This window comes from Pagrus major, chromosome 12 (assembly GCF_040436345.1).
Source record: "Pagrus major chromosome 12, Pma_NU_1.0".
NCBI lineage: Eukaryota > Metazoa > Chordata > Actinopteri > Spariformes > Sparidae > Pagrus > Pagrus major.
In genome coordinates this window covers 15925673-15953162 of record NC_133226.1, presented here as the reverse complement: position 1 = coordinate 15953162, position 27490 = coordinate 15925673, and the positions used below count along the sequence as shown (strand labels likewise).

Sequence of the window (27490 nt, the reverse complement as noted above, 5' to 3'; positions counted from 1 at the left end):
TGCTCAAATGTCGTACTGCAAACACAGCAGGTTGCAAGTCCTATAAACATAAGGGAATCTGACAATTGCTATAATGATGGATCAGCAACTGAAAAGGCAATGGATAGTGAAAATGTGGAGGGACAACGGGCTGTATTTCAAGGTAGAACAACATGCTTGATAGCCAGTTAGCTTCAATACACATCTTAGACACATTTATTTGCGCCTGGAAGTGAAACACACCTGTAATAAAATGGAACGGAAGCTAATGGGATTTAAAAAAAACAAACTATATTGCTTCTGTATGTTTTTTCTTGAAATATGGCCTGATGTCCCTCCCTTTGTTTCACTACCCATCTCCTTTCCAGTTGCTGATCAATCAAGAAGTGAAAAAGCTTCCCACCCTGGAGGAAAATGGACACTGTGTGAATATGGTCCATGGCTATTACTGATAACTATTTAGCTTTTAATTAGCTTGTTTAATTTATTTTCATTAATATGCAGATATCTTGTTTAGACCTAAAATCAAATTACTACAGTAATTGGACTGTGAACAATAACCAGCGCGCAAGCAAGTCTTGGCCCAGATACCAGCAGGCTACACAGGAAGTCTGAAGACATTTGCTGTTTCTCCCAAAGTCTAGATCATCGTCAGACGATAGCCTATGGGGTTTCGAGATTGCTTTCTAATAAGCCACTCACTCTGCAGGTATAAATGCCAACCAACTGGATTTTTTCCCACAGGTGTTCTTTCTAATGGCTCATTACTGCCCTATGAAACGCGGATAAATAATTCATCAGCAACTAATAAAACCCATTAATTACAACATAGCAAGTCTTCTAAGGCTATGAATTGTTAGAGAGAATACCTCATCACTGCTCCAGCGATTAGCAAATGAAGGTCTTTGTTTCTTAATGCAGACGACTTCTCTCATATCCTCGTAGGAAGGATCAGTGGGCACAAGGTCATAATAGGGCAGCTGATACTCCTCCACAATGCCTTCAGGACAGGATATACAGAATCAGCATCATCATTAAGAAAACACCCAGACATGTATTGATCATGTTTAATTTTTCTTTTAGTTTTTTTTCTTACCTCCAGAGATGCAACGTCGGGCCATCTCCCAGACAATGAGGCCAAAACTGTACATGTCAGCCATTATAAAAGACTGGAAGTAGCTCCTGTTCAGGGTCTCATCCAACACTTCAGGCGGCATGTAGCGCTTCGTGCCAACTCGTAGGTTGGGAGGGATATCCACCTCATTGGTTTCACTGAGACAGGGAGGAGAAACATAACTAGATAGAGAGAGAGATACTCCTAAACTGTGTTAATGTGAGTATTCAAAAGTCCAAAATGTATGTTGTACCTGTTAACTTTGACAGCAAGCCCGAGGTCGGCTATACAGCAGAATCCGTTCTTTTTCACCAAGATGTTTTTGCTCTTCAGGTCTCTGTGTGCGATGGCTGGTTTGCCCTGCATGCCATAGATCTCAGTGTGCAGGTGACAGAGGCCTGATATGGAGGAATAGGCCAGTTTCAGCAGAGCCTTGACGTCTAAGGTGTTGGACTTGAGGTAGTCGTATAACGATCCATTCTCATGGTAGTCTGTGATTAGGTAGAGCTGAGTCCAAGAGCCAGTTCCTTTAATATCTGCTGCAATGAATCCTGGGATGGAAAGAAGGGACATGCACGCACATAGAAAATAAAGGATTTGAGTCCATTTTCAGACAAAAAAACACATAATTTTCACACCTCATTTTTATGACCTTACCCAGTATATTCTCATGTCTCATCAGGAAGGTCTGATATATTTCAGTCTCTCTGAACCAGCTCTCTTCCTCCGTAGTGAAGAAGACTTTAACAGCCACTCTCTCCCCTCTCCACTTGCCCATCCAGACCTCTCCGTATCGCCCTTTTCCAATCTGCTTCACCATCTGAATCTGTTTGGCAATGGTGCGCTGCACCTAGAGACAAATATGTGTACAAAATGTGTGTTTTATGAAGCAATTTCCCTTTAAAAACAGACTTTCCCTTTAAAAACACACTTTTTGATCATGAAGCCTAAAGTTGCTCTACAAATCTGTTGTTTATCAATCCAGAGTGCAAAACTATACTGCAGACTGGAGGCTCAGTTACGACGTGATCCGATCACAAGTGGACAGCTCATCAGTTCACACCTGGCACAATGGTTTTTACACAAAGAAAGACAGAACTTAATGTTTAACATATGCTGAATTAGCAAAGAGGGCCCAAATAATTAAAAAAATGTCACAGACAGCGTTTCACAAAGTTTATAAAGTTTCTCCAAACTCAATAACACACAAAATTAAGTGATTTTATATGGAAGTCTGGGGTCCCTCTTCATCTCTTCTTCTCCTTGCTGCTGTTGACAGTAGTTGATGTGGCTGCAGTGCAAGATGTTCTCAAATGCTGCCAATTGATGTTGACAACTATTAGATGTAGGTCATCCTGGCCAATCAAATTAATACAAAAAGCATGAATGTCGCGCAGTTTATGCAATAACGTCATCATCCAGGCTGATCCCTCAGAACGTCCAACTGTGACTGACTTCATGTGTCCCTAAGTATAGATGATTGTAATAGCATCATCACAGTCAATTCCTTATGGCTTTCTTTCCTGTTGCTTTTTGCTATTAGTTGTGCTGGATGGATGGATAATTCGGTATTACTGTTTACTTTCAATGGAATCATACTTTGTTATTGTTTACAAAATTCTGAAAATGCAATTTCATGGCAGTTTATTGCACTCAAATCAATCAATTTCCGATCAATCAAATCAATTTTTACCCTGTGGTGTTGATTATTTTCATGGTTATTTTGCATGTATTTGGCATATAGAAATAAATCTTTGTACTTAAAAAAATCTTCATAATATAGCATGAAACAGGTTTCAGCCCCTAATTGAAAGCATTTCATTTCTGAGCTTGAGATGTTGAGGCAGATGTGCACTACTTTTCTCTCACCAGTAGAGGGAGTCCTGACCCAGAGCCTGACCCGATGCTGCGAGAATGCTCTATGAGGTCCTTCAGGGACTCCCCAGGAGGGATGTAGGTCTCCTCCTGCTCCAGATCGATGCTGTAGCGTGGTCGTGACTCCTGGCGCTTATACCTGCCACAGAAAGGTGACACAATGTTTACTGACTGCACGCCCGGAAGTGTGACTGTGCTGATAGATGCATTAGAGATCTTCAGGATTCTCACCTGAAGTAGCAGAAGACGAGGATGAGACCGAGGATGATACTGCAGACTATGATTGAAATGAAGAGAGCCATGTACTGGATACTGCTGTCAACATAATCTAAAAAACAGGCAAACATATTATTATAGTTTTCATGTCATTTTTATCAATTCAGCACCGCTAAATGTTAATAACCATGACCCAAAGTGGATGAATACATGATGACAGTCATTTGTTCATCGTTATCTCCGCTGACATCTTTCTAATTTTCATTGGCAGGGACAAGCTACTTCTCCCCTTCCTCCCTCTAACCCTTCTCTGCACCCCCCCTCCCCCTCACAGCGTGTGATCGATCACATCCCCTTCCTGAATCCCGCAGATCAGCTGTCACTCTGACATCGCTACAGAAGCCCCAGAGGCCTGAAGCAGCTCTGGGGCTCTAGCCTTTCTGCCATGCTGCTGCCAATCAGACACACACAAACACAGACGCATGGGCACACACAGTGAAAAGGGCTAGTGGACAAAGAATACTGCAATGTTTACTCCCTGCCAGTTTATAGAGTTAAAGGATCGCTCTGGTTTGAGCCACATAAAGGCGAACATTCAAATTATTTTTGTTGTGACCGTCCGTTGTAAACATTGTTCACTTCCTGGTTAAACAATAATTCGTTTTTAGTTTAAAACATTGAAAATAACAAAAAATATGAACAGATTGTCACAGTTGATACAGAGATATTTGCTGAGATATTTACTGAAGTTAGCATGCTAAACAACTAGCCCAGGTTCATACTGACCCAAAGCTCCTGTGTTAGCGGTGTAAACACCAACACACCCCCAGTAATCCAGGATCCCAGTATGGTTAGCTGCATGGCTAACTGAGCTAACTAGCTAACGGTAGCTAGCAGTTAGCAGTTATTTTGGTAATATGTTTCTAATTCCTATTTGTTTTGAGAATTAATTTGACAGGATGTCAATTCTTACATATTGCACCTTTAATAAAGGGGTTATTAACATCCTTTCAGGTGAAATTAATTTAAATTTTACCCGTTTCGATATCTTGGCTAAACTGTTGGCACTTTTATAACCCATCTGATTGCCTGACACCTTTTTTCTTGCCCCGCCTGACTTTGTTGCAGCAACGCTGTCACGTTCTCAGATCTCAGTGTTGACTTCAGCGAGTAGTGTTGTCATAACTGATGGACACAATGGTCAAAACTATGAAAAAAAAAACAGAATTTTCCTTTATTTCTCTCCAACAGACTTGTCAAATCGGTTTGTCACTGTTTGTCTGAAGGTCAAAATCAAGTGTGTGAGGCTGTGTGGAAGTGTAAGTTTGTGTGACAGAGACAGAGAGCCAGAGAGGGAGAGAGAATGTGTGTGTGTTGGTGTGTTGTGGAGTAACAGATGGACAGATATCTCGCATCCGTCCCGAGGCAAGAAACTCAAGCAGGCCCCGGGGAGAGGCTGTCCTTTTCATTAGAGGGTGAGAGAACAAGCCAAGGCTGCAGGCTCTGTTTAGCCTGCCTCTCTCTCTCTCATGGCCTCCCCCCGCCCGGAGCAGCATGTGCCACTTCACTCCAGCACCACACTGTGGTTTGTAACAGTTTAAACTGTCACTACCCATCACCACCCGGCGTGGCCTGAACGAGCCCTGCTCTAAAAGCCACTCGCGCTTTAAAGTGGGGCAGGATTTCAGTGTGTGGAAACCTGTGTGAACAAGTGTGTGTGTTCGTGTCTCACCTGACGTCACGAGTGGAGGGAGTGTAGGATGCAAGTCTCTGTTGCAATAGTCCTGATCTGTGCAACACTCGAGAGCTCTCCTCGAACGCGCGTTCCACGTGTCCTATCACACACAAACACATGCACGTAAGCCTCACGCAGAGACAGAAGAGTAACGAAGATTTACAGCCACACTTATTCCTAATGAGAACATTTTACACTTTACTAAAGGTTTCATTCCACTGTGTGTAAAGATAGCAGGGCTGGACAAGTCTGATTTAAATAGGCCTCATAAAGAGCTGCAGTGAGTCAAGGAAAGCTCATAAAGACTTAACAGCGGCTCATGAAGGAGGACACACATACACAGGCAAGTGCAAGTATTCATCCGAGCAGTAATGCGCATTAAAAAAAACACACATACGCAGCTGACTTACTCTGCACTGGAACTCGGAGCCGGCGAGACCCAAACAACCTGCCGTGAGCACCGCCAGACCTCCCTCCTCCTCCTCCACCATGGTGAAGCAGTAACCGTCAGTCCTACCAACACGTACATACTGTGTTTAGATTATTTTTTGGGGCTTTATTTAAATAGGACAGCTACCAGAGTCAAGACACAAAAGGGGGTAGAGAGAGGAGAACACATGCAGCAAAGAGGGGCAAGAATGTAGGTAAAGTAAACATATGTGTACTTTGGATAATTGTTTGTGTTGTCTTTTAATAGTCTTTATATATAGCCGTTGGGTTATTTTCGTGTGCGTGAGCATAGCTCTGTGTGTGCTTCACCGTACATGCACGTATTGTTGACGGAGTCTTCGGGGCAGTGGTGGTAGCAGTGACACCAAAGCATGTTCTGAGCCGCAACTGGGGCCGTGCTGCTGCTCTCCTCCGCCCTTCGCTCCGACCCCCCCTTCCATCCGTTCTTCAGCAGCATGGTGTCCAACATGTTGGCTGTGCCCATAGAGAGAGAGAGAGAGAGAGAGAAACTGGACTTAGTACCACATCAGACCAAAACATCTGGCCCTGCTGGAGCCAGAGGCGTAAAACTTAAGTACACATACCTCAGTAAAATTAAAGATGGAATAAATCAAAGGATCCAAACACCATTTCTACTCATTTCGAATGGGTCTTTTGAATCATGTATATAAAAAAGAAAAGGATCAGAGTTCTGCCTGCTTTGGCACTGTTACCATGGCGCTGCAATCCACAGAAAGTGTGAATATGTGCTGCTGAAAGCAACCCTGCTGTTCTGGACTGGACTCAATGTACCTGCATGTAGTCTGGAACCAGAATAACACCAGCTTACCAGAAAGAAGTCTTTGTGCTATGTGAGTGTGTGTGTGTGAGGGCGTGCATATCTGGCTGCCTTGTGTAAGTGTGAGTATGCAGAGTGCACATAGTGCTTTTTAAGTGTGTGTGTGAGTCTGTAGTGCACTAATTTAATATTCAAGAGCGTCTACCTACCCCTATTTGGCACAGATACAAAATGTCCACAGCCGAGTTTTACAACATCATTAATGGTATTCTTCATGTTAATCACTTTCTACATTTAAATTAAATCCTCCAAACCAACAGTAGAATTTACCGTCAACTAAGCTCACAATCAAGTTAAAAATGTTTGAATAAACCCGATGAATGTTAAATTAGTCTATCCAGTAAATCTTCTACCTCTAATGCACTCTGAAAGCACTCTGAAGCATTTCCACCCCAGAATCAGTCTCCAAATGGCTCAAGACAGTTGACAGACATCACTATTTTGCTGTCAAAACATCGATAACAGTGAGTATTTAGGGAGTAACTGGATATTTGGGATGATTTAATGTTTGTCTTCAGCAAGGAGGAATAACATTTCCAGCTGGCAACAGTTACAATGAACTCCAGTACCAAAACATACACAATTGAGTCAAGCCAAGAGCAGTAATACAGTACAGGTGTATTCACATAAAGCAGGAGTAACATAAATATTATTGCTCCAGACTTGCTCATCCTTGAAAGTGTTAACTTTCACAGCAGCCACTCGACGACGGATCATCCAAGGTCGCGCTTTGAAGAAAAATGGAATTCCATCTTTTGTTATTTAGTTGTTTAAAGGGTAACTCCACCAATTTGACACATTGAAGTGTGTTTAGAGGTTTTGGTGAGTACTACTGCATATTTGAAAAAAGACTGTGGCTAAGTTGCATTGTGGGTAATGTAGGCGCCAGGTTTAGAAAAGGAAAAAGAGTGTGTGGAATAAAAAAGGTGATATCTCTGGTTCTGCTGTATCTGTTTTGATCATTTATTTTTAAACTCTCTATAATGAGGCCAACGCTGTTATATGATGGCAATTAGGACCAGTGGACTGCTTTTCAAAACCCGGGTGCCTACATTACCCACAATGCAACCTAGCTTCTGAGTGACATCACTGGAGGCAATTTACCAGATGACATGCAGCTTCCTCTGGAGCCACAAAAGGCTTTATACTGCTTTTTTCACATATGTAGTAGTACTCCCCGAGAACTGTAAACACATTTTAATGTATAAAATTGGTGGAATCCCTTTAAATGACTGTCTGTCAAAGTAATGACAAAATATTCACCTGGAACATTATTAAAATGTATATATATACAGAATATGTAGGCTACACATAACTATTTCATTAAATGTTGATTATAAAGGAAAAACTGTGTAAACACAATTGAACATGTAAGTATTAGAAATATACCTCGTACACAGTACTACTCTATGTTTCACTTAAGAAAATAAAATGAAAATAAATAAATAAATAAACCAACAAACAAGCCATTCGGAAAACTAAATATTAAAAATGATTCTTGTCGTCACAGTGTTCGTTTTGCATGATTGCAAAGATCAGATTCAGTTATGATCTAGTGTACTCAAGAGTTTATCTACCAAAGATCACTGAACAGCAAAAATAAGTGTGATTTGTTATTCTGAAGCTGCTGTTTTAAGGAAGCCAACTGGAATTTAAGTATCCAGTATCCAGAAAGAGAAATAATTTAGCTTTTATTATTGTTTCATAACAACAATTATCCACTGCTAATTCGTGGTACATTAATGACAATGTTCACAGTCAAATACGTGTTGATTATTTGATTAAAAATGCCCTCATTTAAATTGTTAAATTATTCATTAAGAATGATAATTGATACAATATGCAGCCTTTTTTTTATCCTCACTCTCGAGTAACTGAAGGTGCAGACGTTCACCAGTGGAGAATGAAACCAGTTCAGACAGCAGCTCGTCCCTGAAGACCTCTGTGGTCAGAGAGCTGAGCGGTGTTGTGCCAAACTAGATGGATGTCTTCCTCTCACTCTCCCTCTTCCCTTTATTATAATATTTACATTATAAAACTGTATGTTATCAAGAACTGTAAGTCACACAGTCCATTTGCATTGAAAGTTTGACTATGAAAGCCGAGACATCAAGACATCACAGGTGTGCATCCCTACATTACATCCATCCATCCATAAATAACTTCCTTATACTGTGGATGAGTTTCATTATAGTAGGTGTAAGCAGATCTAAGCAGCGCAACAGTCTGAAAGCCAAGCAGTTATTTTATAAAGGGGACATGAGTAATCCTCCAGAGGACTACTTGATGAAGAGGCTGAGTGTGTTTATACACACTGACAGTTGTTGAAGTGGGACTGTGTGTCCTTCCGACCTAATCTATGTTACTGTGAGGATGTGGAGGCGTTCTGATCCTACCACAAAGTGGCCTCGGTTTGTCTACTACATCTGTCACGCTTTCAGATACATTCTGTCCACATCAGCTCTGCTGTATTAAAAATGTTCAAAGGCGATTAAGTGAGCAAAGAAAACAGGAGCAGATGAAGGATGCATGTTTGAGATGTTAGATCATTCATAAGTATGTTTTCATTAGTGCATACTTACCTGAAACTAAGAATTGTTCTGTTTTCGTTACCTTCAAATTAGCCCTTTATATCTACGTATGGAACAGGTCCTGCCATATTTCTACGGTAGCCTAGAACGGACAAATCGAACATTAGTTCTAGAGAGAGAGTTTTGATTTTTTTTTGCGTGAATGAGACACGAGGTGTGTTCAGTTGGTTGGGTAGCCATGTCTATATGATTGTGGCATTTAATAGAGTTTTTTATTGATCAAGAGAGCTTGTGGAACGTAGCAAACTCACCTCTTGCGCAATTGGAACAAAATACTTTAAAGAAACGTCTTCTCATCTTTATGGCTACATGAACTATAGGTGGCATAAGACTTTCCTGTTGTCAAAGAGTGGTTTGGTTGTGAGAGGGGAGAGTTTGTCATGCTTGATCAATAAGAGCAGGTTTACTACAGAGTCGCTGTGTGTTCAGCAGACTATTAAAGAGGCTACAGGATATAAAGCCAGCAGGAGACTTAAGGGAGAGGCCATCTTTGTCTCACACTGAGCTTTTCTTCCTTAACTTTCCTTAACATTGATGAAAAAAAAAGTTTATTAGTTTATATATTGAGAAGATGGTCCAAGTAAACAGACTCAAAACATAACTTAATAGATTTGGGTGTTTAATATAAAAGATCAATATGTTATTATCATAAATTCATCTCATAAGTCTATTGTTTCTCACACACGTTACCACATAAATGCACACACTTCCCCCCCACACACACACACACACTTCACACGCGCACACATTCAACAGACTTGCTGTGTCAGCTACGGAGCACCTCAAGGTCACCCCGAAATCTGATCTGCATCCCCCGCAAATTCCACAAGCTGTTCCCTCACACATACACACCGTTGGGTGTCACAAACACACACATATTTGAAGCAATTATAAGTTGCATATGGTGAATAACTCCATCTGGAGAGAAAAGCTCATTATCATCAGTGGCTCTGCGTCTTTGTGCACACCCACGCTGGCTCCAGCTTTTTCCAAACGTATCTGCAATCGTGACAACAGCTCATCAGCACGTCTTCGTGACCGTGTTTGTCATCTCCTCTCGTTTCTGAAGGCTGCGGCCGAACGCTATCATCTTGGTCTGCCACATTTCCTGCCTCTTCACTTCCAGTCAAGTCTTCCGTGGTGACAGAGGTAGCATGACTGTGGACAGTGTGTCACTCCGATGTGTGAGTAAAGAAATATCATCATATCATGAAATATACTTGTTTGATAAATTGTGATTTTTGTGCTGCATGTGTGTTTGTGTGACCGTATCACACGCTACTGGATAAAGCAAAAAGTAACCCACAACAACAAACTGCACTGTATTGATACAGAATATGGACAAAGAGATGAGAAATGTCTCTTGCAAACATCTATACCATGTGAACAAGCAACATACTGGCCATCCCGTGACCTTGATGAAAACAAACCATGTTAAAGACATTAAAAAAACTAGAATGGCACTCAGTAAACATACTCAGTATCCCACCAAGGCCCAACAATCCCTATTAATTCAATCAAGCCTAATCCATTATCAAATAAAAACCTATTTAAATCCTCTAGATCCTGATTTGTATTTGGATCCACATCAAAGTGTACTCTGTCATAGACACCAGCCACCTTAATACACCTGATGATTTTCATCAAGAGCTGTGCATTATTCCCTGAGAAATTAACAAAAATGTCGAAAATATTTTGAAAATGTCCCATCATGCAATTTTATAGAAAGAGAGAAAACAGTTCTGGATCCACACCAAAAGTTAATGGGGCCTATTCTGGGTGGAGCGCCGTCCTCCATCCAAGTTTTGTGAAAATCTTTTCAGTAGTTTTTGTGCGATCCTGCTGACAAACCAACCAAACCACCGACAGACACGGGTGAACACATAACCTCCTTGGCGGTGGTAAATATTGTTTATGACTCTATGGCTTGTAAATGACTCTGCTGTATTTTCAAAGCTATTTATTATTCATGTTTTCACCATGAATAATAAATAGCAAAATGTTAAATTAGATTTTTAATATTTGGGTTGTTTAAAGACATAATTCCCTACTCCAAGTAGTTGGCTGCATTAACAAAAAGTTACAGCATTGGCAAGGTATTACTGATTATATTTACTCATCAATAATCAGTCGATTTTTTAACACGGCTCGAGGGCGACTATTTTGGTCGCGTGTGCACTCAAAAATCTGTCGTTGATTAGTTAGTTTGCAGACCTGTTTAAGGACTTACATATGACCACTTCATACCATCATTCAGGAAGGATGATGATCAGGCTTTCTAAATCTTAACCTAAGGTACGTACCTGGATGATCAGTTCAGTTATGACGACAGCAAAGGTGGAGAAGTTAGAATGTAATGAAACTGTTTCAAGCAAGGAAGATGTTTGTGAGTTTGAGAGTCTGTGGTGAGTCAGGAGTTGGGCATTTCAGAGAACAGGCTACGTGACCATGACATTTTTTGAAAATGAAAACTACAGCAACTTTGTTTCTTTTTCTTTCATAGCTCAGCATCTGTGTGTGCAGTGAGGAAGCGTTTATCAGAAACTGTGTCCCATGAAAACGATAATTCATTTAACTCCTGATGGATATTTATACTGTCCACGGCTGCTCTAATTTGTCCTGTGCACTAGAGATAGAGTGTGTGAAGCATCCAGACAGACACTGGCAATCAATAGATATACTGTTATAATATTGGGTTTTGTTTTTCCATCAAGACATAACTGGAAATCAATGCAAAAACAGAATTAGCTCTATTACAAGAGATAAGTTAGCAGAAAAATGTTGACAGGGGAATTTCATGTGTGGAAAAATGAGGGGAAAAAATCAGCATAAAGTGTCCAATTAACACGGTTGTTTCACAAGAGCCGACTTCACAGCACCAACCATTTAATCTGCCGACTGTTCATCGCAGACAGGAGGAGGACATGAGAGAAAAGGGAGATAAGTTACTCCAGGTGGCCATGATAAATCACCTCCTCGCAGCAGACATCTTCCCCGGTGTCTCCAGAGTGCACTCTGACCCCGAGGAGGTCACAACCAACCTGCAAAGAGGCCATACATCCTCCTCCACCCTGCCACCATCCCTCTTAACCCCCTACAGGCTTCAAAGGCCTCTGCCACACGAGACACTCACACATGTGCGCATATTGTACACGCACACACACACACGAGAACGTGTCTGAGGAGCACATTCCTCACTCTCTCCTTCTCTGCTGCTACACCCACATCAGGCCATGTATTTCCACTGCGAGGCTTCCAGCAACCTGTTCTGTGTTTACCGGCCGTGACCAGAGCAGCCTTTGTGGAGGAATGTGATGGTCACTTTGAGGCTCCCACCACCCGCAGCAATAATGCCACAACAAATTTATGGAGGGGGATCTGTCTGCCGTAGACCCTTCTTTATATTGTACCCCCAACCTTCAAAAAAACTAGCCTGACTGTCAGGGATTCATTGCACAGAGAGATATTTCCACATGGGTGTGAATACAGCAGAGAGCTGCTATATCCACAACAAAATACCCAAACACTCAAGGCACATACACAGCAGACGCACAGACTTGCTATATTCCAATAAATGCCAAGAGGGACGAGAGACGAGACGACAAGAGACGATGACACAGACACGGTCTTTACTGATGGATCACAGAGAGTCTTACATGTGGGTAGGAAAAACTGTGATTGAGCAGTGTCATTTTTACACAAACTTCCTAAGCCTGGAATCATACCTTACCTAACATCTTATCTATAGTAGTTTAGATATTACACAACCATCCTAAGTGTATAATTTCTTAAGTAAGGATGGCATAGACCCTGTCCTAAATTCAAAATAACTACCAAAAATGGCAGCACCACTGTTATTAGGTCTGAGGCCTGTGGCAATGTCAACGAAACACTGGAATAACTAACCAACTGCTGGATAAGCGAACACTTCTCCAACAGGCTAGGAGAAGGTAACAATTGTGTTAGCCTGTTGGAGGAGCTAGCCTGAACTATATCATGGGAAAACATTATTTTCACACATTATTTTCTTCAAAAAGAGCATGCATTTCTCAGATAAATACATTTCTGTGTTAAAAAAAGATCCTTTCCCAACAAAAGTGAGGGTATGACATATTTTTTTCCCTTTCTTGAACATTCATACTATTTTTTACTCATTGTGAGTCTCTGTGTAATTGTGTGAATACTTTTCTTTCCATTCCAGTCGTTGAACCCACCAATAAAAAGATGAAACATTACAATCACATTACACTGAATAGAATACAAAAAAACAGGCTTCACCACACAGCAGCCACAGAGAATGGATGCAGACCTGGACAATTTGCTGCACACACTGATGGACACAGAACAGGTGCAATGCTGGCATGGTCTGAAATCATGGCCTTGTACTGACCGAGTGTGTGTGTGTGTGTGTGTGTGTGTGTGTGTGTGTGTGTGTGTGTGTGTGTGTGTGCGCGCGTGCCACTCATGCCAACACAGTATCTCAATCCTATCTCGTCTTATTTATTCCCTTTGAAGTTCTAGACATATGTTTTTTTTTAACATTGTCTCTCCGCAATACTGCTCGTCTATCTATCCATGTGGTCTGGACTTACTGGAAAAAGCCACAAGCCACTGACTAATGCTGGGCTCCATTACAGACGTATTGAGAGACTACAGCCCATAGCTCCACCACAAAATGTCATGTTACCCCACAATATTACCTCTGCCAAAGAAATGAAGCTTCTGTTTTTACTCAAGGTTGTTCAAGGTCTCTATACTATACTCCAGACTCAACACCAGATATGCTAAAAATGAATGAACCAATTCCACAAAATTGTTTCCGTGTTGATATAATCTTGAATTTCTAACACTGTGATTTTTCTTTCTAATTAAATCTTCATTATTCGGAGAGAACACTTTTTATAAAACTGGAGGATGTTGCACTCCTTAAATCCTCCTCGAATGTACTATAAAGTAGTCCAAATCTCACAAGGCAGATATAGTCATGCGTTTCACTTGAACAATATTACACAAACACACAGAATATGCTCCCATGCCTGACCGCTGGAGCAGCACATCTGCCTGGGGATCAAATTCTGTGTGGGGGGAACCGTATCCACATCCTGACAGGAAGCAGCGCACAGAAGGCTGGAGGAGCCCGGTCCTGCCGAGGACCAACTGCTGCTGTTTTGTACTTCTGGACCACCGCACCACACTACACCCTGACCTTATTCCACAGCACTCCACACAGATGTCTTCCAAAGAGTGCAAGTATAGTACATGCTACATGCCAATTCTATGTGGACCCCAAAAAGGCCCCATCTCCTTTTAATGTCATAGAGGCTGCAAACTTTGAAGCTCAGTATCTTATAAACTGTCTTACATGAGAATGACATTCCTCACATGCTGTCCAGAATTCAAAATAACTACCAAAAATGGCAGCATCGCTGTTATTAGGTCCGAGGTCGATGTCAACGAAACACCGGAATAACTGTATTATATATAACTGAATTACATTCCTCACATGCTGGATTTACAACCCTGGAGAACTAAAATCACCACATCCTCCATTGTCATCATTATTCTTACTTATCATAACTTATTATCCTCCCTACCTCTGTTTCTTTCCCTCCTTTCTTTGTCCTTACTCGTAAGTTAAGCTGATCTTTCACGTCATGTCAGAAACACAATCCACACTCAATGTCCCAGTTCAACGGGGGCTGTTACTAAACTTGTCTTAAAGGAGACCCATCATGCTTTTTCATTTTTCCTCCTACCTTCAGTGTTTTATAGGTTTATGTGCATGCAAAAGGTCTAAAAAGGTCAAAATCCACACCGACAGAAGCTCTTCCCTCCCACAGAAAACACTGCACCTGAAGTGTCAGGCGTCAGTATTTCCATGACTTTGTGACATTACACTGTGACACTACATTACCATGTCACACATTTGCATATTTTAATGCCTAGCAGCTATTTTGGCACATAAGCACAGCTGCTATGTTGTTTTTAGCAGTGTTGGCTCAGGCGTGTGTGAGCTGACCAATCAGAGCAGACTGGATATTCAGGAGCTAAAACAGAGCGTTTCAGATGGAGGGCGAATACAGTGCTGCAGCACCGGACAGTATGAGGAAACTGATGTGTTTTTTGAGCACTAAAGCATGTAAACCTGCTCTAGTAGTAACCCAAAATAAAATGATTAACCAAAAAAATGAGCATAATATGTCTCCTTTAATGTCTTGATGTCTGTCTGTCTATGTCTTCTTGTAATGTTATATTGCACCAATAATAAAAATTGCGTTCCTGTAATTCCAGTAAGTTCTCAATTAATCCAAACACTTTCTATTTAAAGTAAAAATATAACAACTCTTACAGAACATCTTAATTACTTAATTCATTATTTTTTATGAAACTATAGGTTTCTCAATAAATCTCATGACATTTTGTTTTAATTCAATCACATTCATGTACACTAAAAAAGCAGAGGTAGAGAAAACAAATGGTAGTTGATGAAGAAAGAACCAATACTTCCTCTGAAGGCTCCTACAGAGACCCACACTCCTACAGAGACACACTGACATTTTCAGATATTCGAAGATCGCTGTGAATGATAACACTACACACTGAACTCCCCAGAGAGCCCTGTTGATAATACATGGCTGTCAAAAAGACCAGAAGACAGCTTTAGCGGTGCCAAGTAAACTCGTGATGGACTAATGTGTGTGAGTGTTTCTCCTTTACTGGAAATAGTCATATTAGCATCTAAGGCCAAGACACATTAGGTTTTTATGTTCAATCAGTGGTTTAGGGTTATAAACATGAGACAAAGCAAAACCAAAATGTGGATAGAGGAAATGATCCAAAACTAATATAATATCAAGCAATTATACCATCATAAAAAGGTATTATCGTTATATTACTGCTCTGAATTCTTCATATTTCCACTGCTGTGCCACCGGAAGAACAAGGCTGGGGCTCATCTACTCTCTGTGAACCTCACCAGCCTATAGAAACAGGTGGCAAATTGACCGTGCTGCTTAGATTTATGGGCAACCTCCCACATGTTTTACTCATTTGGGAGACCTTTAAAAGATCAGATCACAGAGGAAACAGAAAAAGCAACTGGTGGCTCAAGTATTTGTGAAAGAAAGTGGATAGAAGGAGTAAAGAAAGAGCTTTGAAATCTTTCCAAGAGGGCTCACAGCTTCATATCACCTCCTATTTGTCAGTCCGGAAAGAGCAAGAAACTTTGCCTCCTGTCAGTTTATATCCAGACTGTTTACGCTTCTCTTCAGAGATGATTCTGTCTGAATTTCACTCCATCTTCACACATCCTTGCCTTGAGGCTACTGACCCTCAAACTCCCTGGACTAATATTGGATGAGAAGTTAAAACACTTAGCTTAGTCTGCACAGATAAGAAGAGAAGGAAATTCTCTGAAGACACATTCATCAGCAGCTGAGGTATTTGCTGACCAACTGTGAAAGTTACAGCTAGCTCTGAACCAGTCGGTCAGTATTGGGATTTTACAGCTGGTCTTTATTTTTGACACACATTGAGTAAAAGCGTCTCTTTGTAGCAGGATTCAAACCAAAACGTCTTTGTGCTCCAAACTGAAGTCGATTATATCTGTATCTTTATAATCACATCACCTGCTAATTATTACTGCTGTTAAAGCTTTTTAACCTACTTAAGATTTTCCCAAAAATCGTTTGACGTTTTTAATGTATGAGGGGAAAAACAAAACACAACACGAACACCCAAATCTATGTCAAAAGTATGACACAGTCTGAGGGGCTATGGCAGCATGAGGAGAGTATGGAAAAGAGACAGACCCACCATCTATCATGTCTGAGAAATCCAGTTGCAGCACAGAGTCATGTGGTGACATTTTTCAGACCATCTCTTAATCGCAATATTTACAGACACTGTGCTTGTGTGTTGCGTGTGTGTGTGTGTACCCAGATGCTGGCTTTACAGCCTGACACCCAACTGTGCTCTTAATAAGTATTTGACAACGGTATTGCAGAAAGCTTGTCCACTTGAATCAATAGAAGTGGGGCTGCAAATAATGATTCTTTTCATTACTGATTAATCAGTGCATTCATTTTCTATTAATCAATTAATCGTTTGCCAGCCAAGTTTACACCTGGCCAGGGACAGCAGATGAAAACTAGCCTCTTCTAGCATATCCTACATTTATGTTTATTAATATGCACTATCCCTGAGAAATAAACTGAATAAAAAAATAAAATAAATAAAAGCATGGTCTATAAAATTGCTTTAAAATTGTGAAAAATGTCAAAGATGACATCTTGAAATGGTTTGTTTCGACAACCAAGAGTCGAATATGCAAACGTTTTTAGTTCACTATTATATAATACAAAGAAATGACTGTGAAAAAGTTGTAGATACATTGTGATTGATTGATTCTTCATTTCAGCTATAGTAAAAAGCCTCATTGGTAAATTTTGAGATCACAAAAGCAAAATGACTGATCAACTTAAAGGCGTGCTATGTAACCTTTTCAGCCTGTCCTCATGTAGGCTGACTGTGAAAACAGCTTATTATGACCCATTCTGGCGTTTGTTACAATGTTGTTTTTCTTCTCACCCCACCATAGCTCAAAATACAAGCTTGGTTTGCTCTAAATTTAACAAATGCAAATTGAAAATATGGCTTTAAAGTAGGCCTACATCTAAAGCTCCTCCAAACTGCTATTCCACATATCAAGAGCCTCGTCTCTCTCTTGTATACTGAAGCCATTTAAAGAAAGTTGCATAGTGTAACTTCAAAATGTGGTTGCATTCGTTAAAATCAGAAAATCCCAAGCTACACCTATACAAACGCTCAAACCGACCCAACAATGTCTCTCTCCTCTCTGATCGCAAACAGAACAAATGCACAAGTGTCATCTTCTTGAGGCTGGGAGCTTGTCGACCCCTCCCCGCCTGTCACAACCTTACGGGGGCACCGTGACACTGCTGGCATTCATCGTAAAAAGACAACTGGCTGTCCATCTTCAAACAATTCAAAACATGAACCAGAGGGGGGCTGAGGGTGGAGGGGTGGGGGCGGTGGGAAGGGAGAGGATGGGGGGCAGATAAATGCACACCCGTTTCTCATGGTAGTCCCCGTGGAGATCGTAATAGCTTTTGCTCATCATAAATACCACAGGGTAAAAAAATAGACGGATAACCTGCAGCCTAGCAATACGTGGAATAAAATGTGTGAGAAACATGCTCCTGATTTAAAAAAAATAAAGTGCATACAACCATCTCCACACCCCAAACATGCATCCATAAGAAGAGAATAAGCACGAATTTAAAAACAAATTCCACCTTTCAGTAAAAGATCACCCAAAACACATCAAACTAAAATTAATCACATTAAGGCCTCAGCCTCATCAGCCTCGCAGTGACTTACTACGTACTCACCATGAGAGCCACGGCTCAGTGATGCCAGTCCAGTCAGCAGGAGAACAGCCTGCCAGGCCCACTCCTGAGGCAGCCACACCACCACCATCACGCCAGCACCAACCCCAGTCGCCCGCCCGCCTCCTTCAAATCCCTGAGGTGCTGCCACAACGAACGTGCCCGTGCAAAGAGGCCGAGGTGCGAGTCTGCGTCTTATATCCTCCAGTGAAAGAGTCCGGTCCCTCTGTACAAGTGCGTCTCTGTGAGTGACTGCCACTCTGCCTCTCTGCACTCTCAGGAACTTCCCACAGCACACAGCCGCCCCGCAGCCTCCAGCTCTACTCCACACTGACAGCCTGGGAGACACAGACACAGAGAAAGAAGAGGGGGGAGAAAAGAGAGGGGGAGGAGAGTGTTACTTAGTTGCTCTCGCACTGTGCTATTTGTCCAGCCCTTTCTGTGACCAGTTCACTACAGAGGGAACAGCTGAGTATATCTGAACCCACGTACAGCCTCTCTCTCTCAGACATTACAGATTCTCACATCAGAGAGGACAGCAGTATCGAAGCGGGCCACAGGGTGTGAACCGTGATTGTGAGCTGGCCGCGGCTGAATGAGGTGTGAAAGGCAGCAGCGAAAGCATTATGGCTTATTGCCACAGGCATACAAACACACAGCATGCCAAGAGGGACACAGAAACTGCAGTATGAACTGAGGCACGTAAACTCACGGAAGGACATGTACATATACGTCGGCAAAACCCCCTGGTATCAAATCCTGCAACGCAGAGCTGCGAATTGTTTGATGCACCGAAGCGAGAAACCAGAACTAAACTGGAATTTGTGGTTGGATTGAACGGGTCAGCGTGGGTTACCAACTTGGCTCAGCAGCACTGTTCCCAACCTCAGTTTCATGCGTGCTCAGCTTTAGTGTGCACAAGAAACTGCAGAGTTGCTATAGCTCAGTCTGCCACACATACAATATGCTCTTCTCAGTAGCAAACATGAATTTAGAGAATAAGTTGTCTATTAAAGGTATTAAAGGTGCACTATGTAAGAATTGTTCACCTGACAAATTTGTACTCCAAACAAATAGGGGGCACAATATCACCAGAGTAACCGCTAACAGCTGCTATCTGTTAGCTCAGTTAGCCGTGCAGATAGCGGACCTATTAACTGGTAGCTGACTGTGCCCGGAGAGGGAAGTCAGGCATGAGCAAGCACACACGCCTGAGCCATTCTATAGGACTGCTTTGTAGGATGGGCCAGGGCTAGCTGGTTAGTATGCTAACTTCAGTGAATATCTCTGCAACACAATACACAGACATCTTTGACACAACAACAACAGCGCTGTTATTTCTTCATATTACTTTGATAACTTTGTTTACATTTTGAATGTTGCTCACAAAAAATCTTACATATTGCACCTTTAAGGAATTCTTTTACTGAAATGTTAGTGCTCCGTCAGATGTTACTAGTTACTCTCTGCACGTCGCATGTGTCTGGTTCTTTTATTTATTGCTATAAATAATTTTATTCCCCTTTTCTGTAATAACCTACAACGTAAAACTAATAAAACAAACAAAAAAAGGAGGGAAAGTGGAAAAAAACAGTTAGAATCCAGGTTCAACAATACAATTCCACTTTTAAATGGATTTAAATTTCCACATTTAAAGGTCTGCATTCACCAAAAGGATGAAGTAAGGCTGCAACTAACGACAACCCTTCTTAACAAGTCCAAAATACTTAAAAATACAAGTCCCTGGATTTACTCTAATCCTGTCTGAAGGTCAAAAGATTTTTTTTTTTTTTTTTAAATGAAGAAACCAGAAAAAGAAACCAAACTCTAAACAACCCCAAAGAACTACAGCTGCAGGCACAGGTGTTGTGTGAATGGCAATGACCGGGGCATTAATCTGTAACCAAGAGTCTGGCATTAAAGTTCAGATGTGGGGCTGAATCGCGTTGAGTTCCTCATGTGAGTCCGTGTGTGAAAGGGGTGAAAACACAAACACTTGTAGAGCTGCGGGGATCAGGCCATCACACGTCAGGTGATTAGAGGTGATTAGAGCTCACACCTCCAGGCACTGCCACAACTTTGCAACTTCACCCTAATCCAGTGCACACAGACACATAGGCAAACATGCAATACAACAGGAGAAAAAAAATGATAACAATAGGGACACATTCCACTGGTGTAAGAGTTATGTGGGTTACAAGTTAAGAGGATTAAGTGCAGCTATTAGACAGATTACATCAATCCGAAAACGGCATCCACACGCAAATGATAAACAGGTCGGAGGTGGCTGAATTTCCTCAATCACACATGTAAGAGACTGTTTCCTTGAAGAGGGATATGTTTATTCATTCCAAATGGTTCTGGTGGTGTTAAAGCAGTAATGGAGGAAGGCAAAACAACATCAAGAACCAAATGGGCTGCTCCACCCCACACCTGTCCCCTCTTAAAGTCTGACTGGGTGGGAACAGCAGCTCCCAGAAGCCACTTCTCCCCTTCCAGTGCTCCACCGGCCCTATAGCTGTCACTCCTGATTTGTGCATTGCTGTGTATTACATGTGATAAGTCAGCCTATTCTGGAGCACGAGTGCATGGGGAGCGATGTGAAGGGGTCAGTGCACCTCGCACACCCTTCTGCGCTCCATCAAACGCCCAGCGTGGAGCCTCGCCGTATTCTCAGACAGCCTACTCAGCCCACGGGGATGGGGGGTCCAGCGGAGTGAGCGACTCCGTAGGTGGGGGTCACTCCACCACATAAAGGGGTTGAAAGTGGGGCAGACCAGTTGGAAGACTTGCTCTCAGTGAAATTAACTCTTCACTTCCCCTCCTTCTTCTTCCCCTCCCCTCTCTTAGTTAGGATTTTAACTGCAGAAACCATCTGTCATCGCGCACATAGTTACAGGATGATTAATACTGCCAGAGAAATCGTTCTGTCAGCACCTCAATCACTCTATAAAACCACTATGTTTGTTGCAAGCGGGGGGAGAAATAATCACATTAGACATGCAAGCGCCAGAACACAAGTCAAGCATTGCATTAAAGGGACCCTCCGCCAGTTTCACACATTAAGGTTTAGTTTGACTCATCATGGGAAGTACTCGTGTAACTATAGAGGTTTGCAATCAGTTAAACACATTTAGGAAAGATGCTGTTTATTATGGGAAAAGTAGGATTGAGAATGTTTTCAAGCTTGACCATGCTTCTTTGATTTGGACCACCCTTTTTTCTTAAAATTTGCATTTTGCAAGACTCCCAACTTGAAACTTGCAGTACTTAACTATTGGAGCACCTCTTTAATTCTCACAAACATGCAGGAAATAATTTTTTGCAAAGTAAAAAAACAAAACGGCCCCCACAAACAGCACTAACAGCCCCGTCCTCATCAGGAAAACTGCCATATCAGTCGACTCCGAAGGGGGCTTATTACGTCCCATATTTACATTTCTGGTTGGGCGGCGACCCCTAGTGGCCGTGGTAATTATTACAGCAGCAAAGGAGGAAGTCAGGCCACTAGCTCCAGTAAAAATTTAAAAAGTACAGTACAAAGTTTTCCAGTGCCAGGAGTGTTTATCGGAACTTCACTTTTATTGGAATGAACTGAGGGCCACCTTGGATCACCTATGTTTTCAGCTCTCTAACTCTCTTCACCTGACTAAAAAACTCCACGTCACTGATCCCGACTACACCTCCTCTGTTCTCTGATGATTTACACCATTAAGACCTCTGCTCACTGCTCCTGACATTTAAATACTTGTTATGATACCTGTGTATGAATGCATTTCTAAATGTAGCACTTAAAGTTTAGCTTATTTGATAAAGTTGATATATGATTTTTGGGTGGTATATGATTGGATGGACAGCATTTAGTAGCACATTTGCAGCGCTGTATTGACCCTTTTGACAGAGCGCTGCTACAAAAACCAAGACCATCCTGTGAGGAGCTGTGTGCTTGCCATGCAGGGCTGTAAACACTATCTGAGAGGGCATATTTGTCTTCTCTCTTTGAATAAAATTTGTATAAAATGCATTTTTCTCCACCTACATAAACAGAAATTTTGGCACACAATGCACTTCAATAAATCAAGTTTCTCTCCACTTGTCATGAAGATAACCTTTTCTGCTGGTACTGCATTTTCATCCACAGGGCTGCACGTCTTGTTTTGACCTCTTAGTCGAGTGGGAGTTGAGTTTTGATTTGGGAGAGGCTGGTAGAGAAGTGCGGGGAGTAGTTTAGCTGTGAGATTACTTTCAATTTGCTTTGCAGACTCTGTATCCCCCACACTCTGCCCTCCAGCCGTCAGAGATCAATTAATGCAGCTTGATTGTTTGTAAAAATCTGTCTCCATTTCACGAGGCAAACATTTTCTTATGAAACGGAGACCTTACAATAATACTAGCAGCAGTGTTACAATGCACCATGAAAACGAGCCACGTTCTTGATTTCAGAAGAGGACTTTGAGGGAGCAAACGCACCTTTCATCGCACAGCTAGAGAGGCGGGATGGATGACTGTGAAAAATCACCGCTAACCTGTGAAACAAAAAGCCATGGCAGAACACAGATGATGAAATTACTCCGGGCAGAGATGGAATGCGTATCGTGAGCGATGTTCCAGCCGGGGCCCAAAACTGACCCTCAGCTCTGTGAAATTAGGAGGATTTTCAGCAGCTCAGTATTAAAACTGCTGTCAAAGAATCCTGGAAAGCAGTTTATTACCGTTGCGACACAGCTGTCTGCCCCAGATGGTCCAATCGGGGTGCAAGAGTTGAGAAAGCATGACACCATCTTCATTATTGAGCTGGACAAAGATTTGCTTTCTTACCTAGTTAAGTTGTGAGAAGCACCAGCAACAACACCAGAAAATCCCCCATCTTACTGTAATTGCTTTAAATGCTTCGTTTTGTCCAACCAATGAGACTTGAAGACTCTCAAGACTTACAAGAGTAAGCATCCATCTAAAGCTAGACACTCACCATACAACATCTATATCCACCAGTTATATATAATGGCAACATTTTGTGGGATCCCCTCAGATCCCCAGCAGAGTCTCGGCCCTCGAGGCAAAGAAAGATCTTGATGAATATTCAAGATTTACACAATAGCAGGGCCAAATCACTCTGCTGAGATTGACGCTTTGAAGTCCCAAAGAATGCTGACGGGGGAAGAAAAACGTCATTCATAAGGAGTGAAAAGGCTGTCACAGCAAGATTCGGCCTCTCTCCCCTCCCTCTGTCTGTCTGTCACGCTGTCTCATTCTCTCACTCACTCTGTGTTGTTCTTTCATGATGTGACGACGTAGTGAGATATTGAAAAACACTGAAACACGATCACGTCTGTTGAATCCTTTTTTTTTTTTCGGCCAATATTTATGTTGTTGGCCGATGCGGAGTCTGGAAAAAGAGAGAGCAGTTTTGGAGAATTATGTTATCATGTGTCACTGTTTGATTCAGGAGCTCACGGATGAAAGCAACACTCATAAAACAACTCATAACTCTTATGTCCTAGACAACAAGGAGGGAACGTGATGTGTCCACATACTTGAATTGACAGCATTCAGACATGCATAAAGATGCACAGTGTAGGTACTTATTAAGTTTGTTGCAACAGCAGAGTTTCTGTGAGGCGATTCTCTCTGCGTCAGGTTGTAAATGTCAAACCTTTTGTGATACTCGTAAATATTTCACTTAACACTGCTTCAAGCCAGTGAAAAGCAAACTTAACCCAGGAATGGCATGTAAAGCAGCTATTTGTCACATTGTGTTGAGAAACTGGCAAAAAACGATGTACATCTACAGTAAATTTGTAATAAATGTTGTTTTATGGCATTTTAAAGTGTACGGACATACGTATGTGTATAGATGTATTTGTACATGTGTATGTATAAGTATGAATGTATGGGTGCATGGGTGTATACAGATATATACAGATATATTTATAATTTTTACGTAAATTCTGCTTTTTATTAAGTTGATCTGTGAGCAAGAACACCAGACAAATCAAGGTACTTCATCACATTAATGAAAAAATCTGTTAAATCTAATTATGCCTTAAAGTGGTCCTACTCGAAAACTTGAGCTATTAAAGGGTAAGTTCACCCAACAATGAAAACTCAGTCATTATCTACTCAGCCTCATGTCGATCGATAGTCAGGTGAAGTTTCAGAGTCCAAAAAACTTTTCCAGAGCTTCACAGCAAAACAGCATTGCAGCATTCTCTTAAACAACTGAAGTAGATGGGGACATAAACATAAAAAAACAACCAAAAACAAGAACAGAAAATGCATCCATACAGCTTGTCCGGCATGATCTAAGTCTCCAGAAGCCCTGCGATCCCAAATTAATTGATGCGCAGTTTCAGGGTGCATACTAACACTTTTGGCGTAATGGCTACAGTGAAGATAATGGCTTAAAAGGGTGTAAATAACATCATTTCAACCCAATTTGAGATCTCTGGGCTTCCCGAGACTTAGATCATGCCTGGCAAGCTGTATGGATGCATTTTCTGTTTTTATTTGTCATTGTTTTCCGCCATCTACTTCAGTTGTTTAGGAGAATGCGGCAATTCTGTTTTGCTGTGAAGCTCCAGAAATGAAACTTAATCCGACTTTCCATTGGCACAGGGGTGAGGAGATAATGACTGAATTTTCATGTTTGGATGAATTTATCCTTAAAAAGGGATTTACAAATCTCTGTCCTCTCATTGTATGTATCATCCATTGTCTACTGGCTCCCGGTCCCACAACAGATTCAATTCGTACCCCTTTTGCCCACTTGTGATGCCCACCATAAGCCAGTGACAATCTCCACTGCCACACTTCTTTCAGCACAGCATCAGCATGAGTGAATCAGCAGAGTAATCGTTCTAATGGCCGCTCTGTGCACCTCTTTAAATGTGGATTGAATGTTACTAGCTAACCACACAGCTGGTGAAATACAAGCGTGAAGCATGAAGGAGTAGAGTTGATGCCAAGCAGCTAATGCAACTTCAGTGCTCTGCCTCAACCATGCACCTTTCAGGATCTAGAATTGCACTACACACACTACTACAACCACCACCATCCTGCTGACTATTCAAACCAGGCCTTTTGAAGCAGCTGAACCAGGGCAATTGGTTGGAGCTGCGAGTGCACTCGTGGTAGGCTTACGGTCCGCAGTGTAAATTGTAATACCGTAAGTCGTCAAAACATGCTTTTGTAAATCGTCAGAAGAAGCTTCGGTGAAGCCAAGACTGATAATTATAACATTTCTGAGAACATTTGACTAAGCAGGCTTGGTTTTCTTTTCATTCCCAACGATGTGTCAGTCTGCTTCATGATTATTATTCATAGAGATCAGACGCTGTCTTGCAAATCACTGAGACAACATGTATTAATATTAAACTGTAATTATACAGCAGCTGTGTGGACTGTTTTGAAAGAGTTTGCTTGTCTTTTATTTTTTAATTTGTTTCCTTTGTAAAGCAATATACTACTTCTAACAATTGTGCAAATGTTACACATTTTTACATCACCCTGCTCTGTTGTCACAAATTTGGTGGAATAACCCTGAAGTGATTGTTTTAATTCTACTGAGTCTTCGTTTAAACAACTACAGCTGTGGTGAATCATAACAAAGTGGAAGCTGAAATATCAGGTCGGCTGCCAAGAAGCTGATCAGATTTCCTCAAAATATCCCCCTCGCTTTTCTTCCACTGATGTAGCTTCTTTATGAGAACCTTATCGAATCACTTAGAGGGACAATCATGTAATCTCTTTATGTTTGACTACTAACACAGAAGCCACCTGAAAGGCTGGCGATGACAACAATGCACAAGGCCCTTTCTGAGGACCTGCACCTGAAACACACCTGTGGCTCAGGTTTCACCCGTGGGCGCAGTGGTTACAAAACAGCCACACAACCTTACAGATGGAATCCGTGTAAAAAAGTGTCTGTCTGGCTCTGAAGGTGCCATTAAGAAAGTGTTCTGTGATTTTCCATGGCTGGGGCAAACGACGCACACAGGCCAAGAACAGCAGAATGAAATCCTTCCTCTCCCTCTCCCCCTCTCTCTCTCTCGCTCTATGTCTCTCTACCTCTGAAGGTCACTGGGCCAGGTCTTGCTGGATCTCTCCTGAGTAAAGCCTCCTTGTTCGTGTCAGCAGGCCTGGCTGCCAGTGAGCTGCACTTAAGTTAATTCCCTCGCAGCTCTGTTCTCGTTCATTTTCTGGCCACTTGATCACTTTACTCTGGCATCTTACATAATAGTAATGCACTCACACTGCACACATACACTAACGAAAGACAACATTTTGTTAAAATAACACTGTGCAGCAGTGTGTCAACCTATAATTAATCATCCTGAACATAAAACTCTTTGCAGAAAAATCCGATTTGACTAATGTGCAGTAGATGAGCCTCCATAAATGTTCAACCCTGATTCAAAGTCAGGAGGCAGTGTAAAATGTAAATACAAACAGTCATTTGCAAACAAACTTTTTGGTTTAACGAAGTGTTTCTGAGTCCATGTAGTAATATCCTTGACTACATTGTGGTCACATGACTGAAATGTCACCTCCACTAATCGTGTTACTTCACTATACTGTACACTCTCAGTATAGAGTGCTGCTCTCAGTCTACAACTTAGAGTCAGAATAGTTAGCAACTAAAGTCAACTAGAGTCTCCGTGTTTGGCATGATGATGTTTAATGTTCCCGACAAGCTCTTAGCAACTTGTCAGCTGCCGCCATTTTTAAGACACGTAAGCACTTTATATTTAAACTGTGGGACATTAATGATGTATGTTTTGACGAAACAAAGACCTTATTTCGGGCATTTAACTGAAAACCCATTCAAAAAACTCAAAGACTTTGATTTAAGGGAACCGGATGTGCAAAAATGCTAACTGATTTCCGTGTTTTGGGACATTCTACATCATTCTATTCACATTACATGTATATGAGCTGATTTTCATGGCTGGAGGTGGAAAGGATGGTGGTGGAGTCACATTTAGGCGAGAAGGCTACCAAGCCTTGTGAAACCGCTGGATATTTTTAAGAAGAATTCTGGATATTTTCCGGCTGTGTTTTCCTAACCCTAACCAAATGGAAACATACATACCAAAGGACAAAGTTTGATGATAAAACAGTTTTTTTCAAATTTGAAAAATTCAAACCATCTACAACAACATGGTGAATCAGAATATCCTACTAAACAGGGATATGTGTTTTTCCATAACGGGGAAAAAAAGGAAGCAGGCGCTCACAATTCAAAGTGAAAAATTAGAGGAGATTTTCTTAACGTGGCCTTTG

The 27490-nt window shown here is 41.6% G+C and overlaps 1 protein-coding gene across 1 annotated transcript in view; it reads right to left on the bottom strand.

The window, feature by feature from the left end:
• Positions 1–27490, bottom strand: part of bmpr1bb (bone morphogenetic protein receptor, type IBb) — a 59268-nt gene that overhangs the window by 1537 nt on the left and 30241 nt on the right. Inside the window, exons 4-13 of the mRNA XM_073478676.1 lie at positions 18212–18546; positions 5684–5843; positions 5330–5432; positions 4917–5019; positions 3200–3296; positions 2963–3107; positions 1751–1943; positions 1347–1644; positions 1076–1251; positions 849–979 (exon numbers count right to left, since the gene is read on the bottom strand). Of these exons, the coding sequence (XP_073334777.1) occupies positions 849–979; positions 1076–1251; positions 1347–1644; positions 1751–1943; positions 2963–3107; positions 3200–3296; positions 4917–5019; positions 5330–5432; positions 5684–5843; positions 18212–18299 (1494 nt within the window). The 5' untranslated portion in view covers positions 18300–18546. The remainder of the gene's footprint in view (positions 1–848; positions 980–1075; positions 1252–1346; positions 1645–1750; positions 1944–2962; positions 3108–3199; positions 3297–4916; positions 5020–5329; positions 5433–5683; positions 5844–18211; positions 18547–27490) is intronic.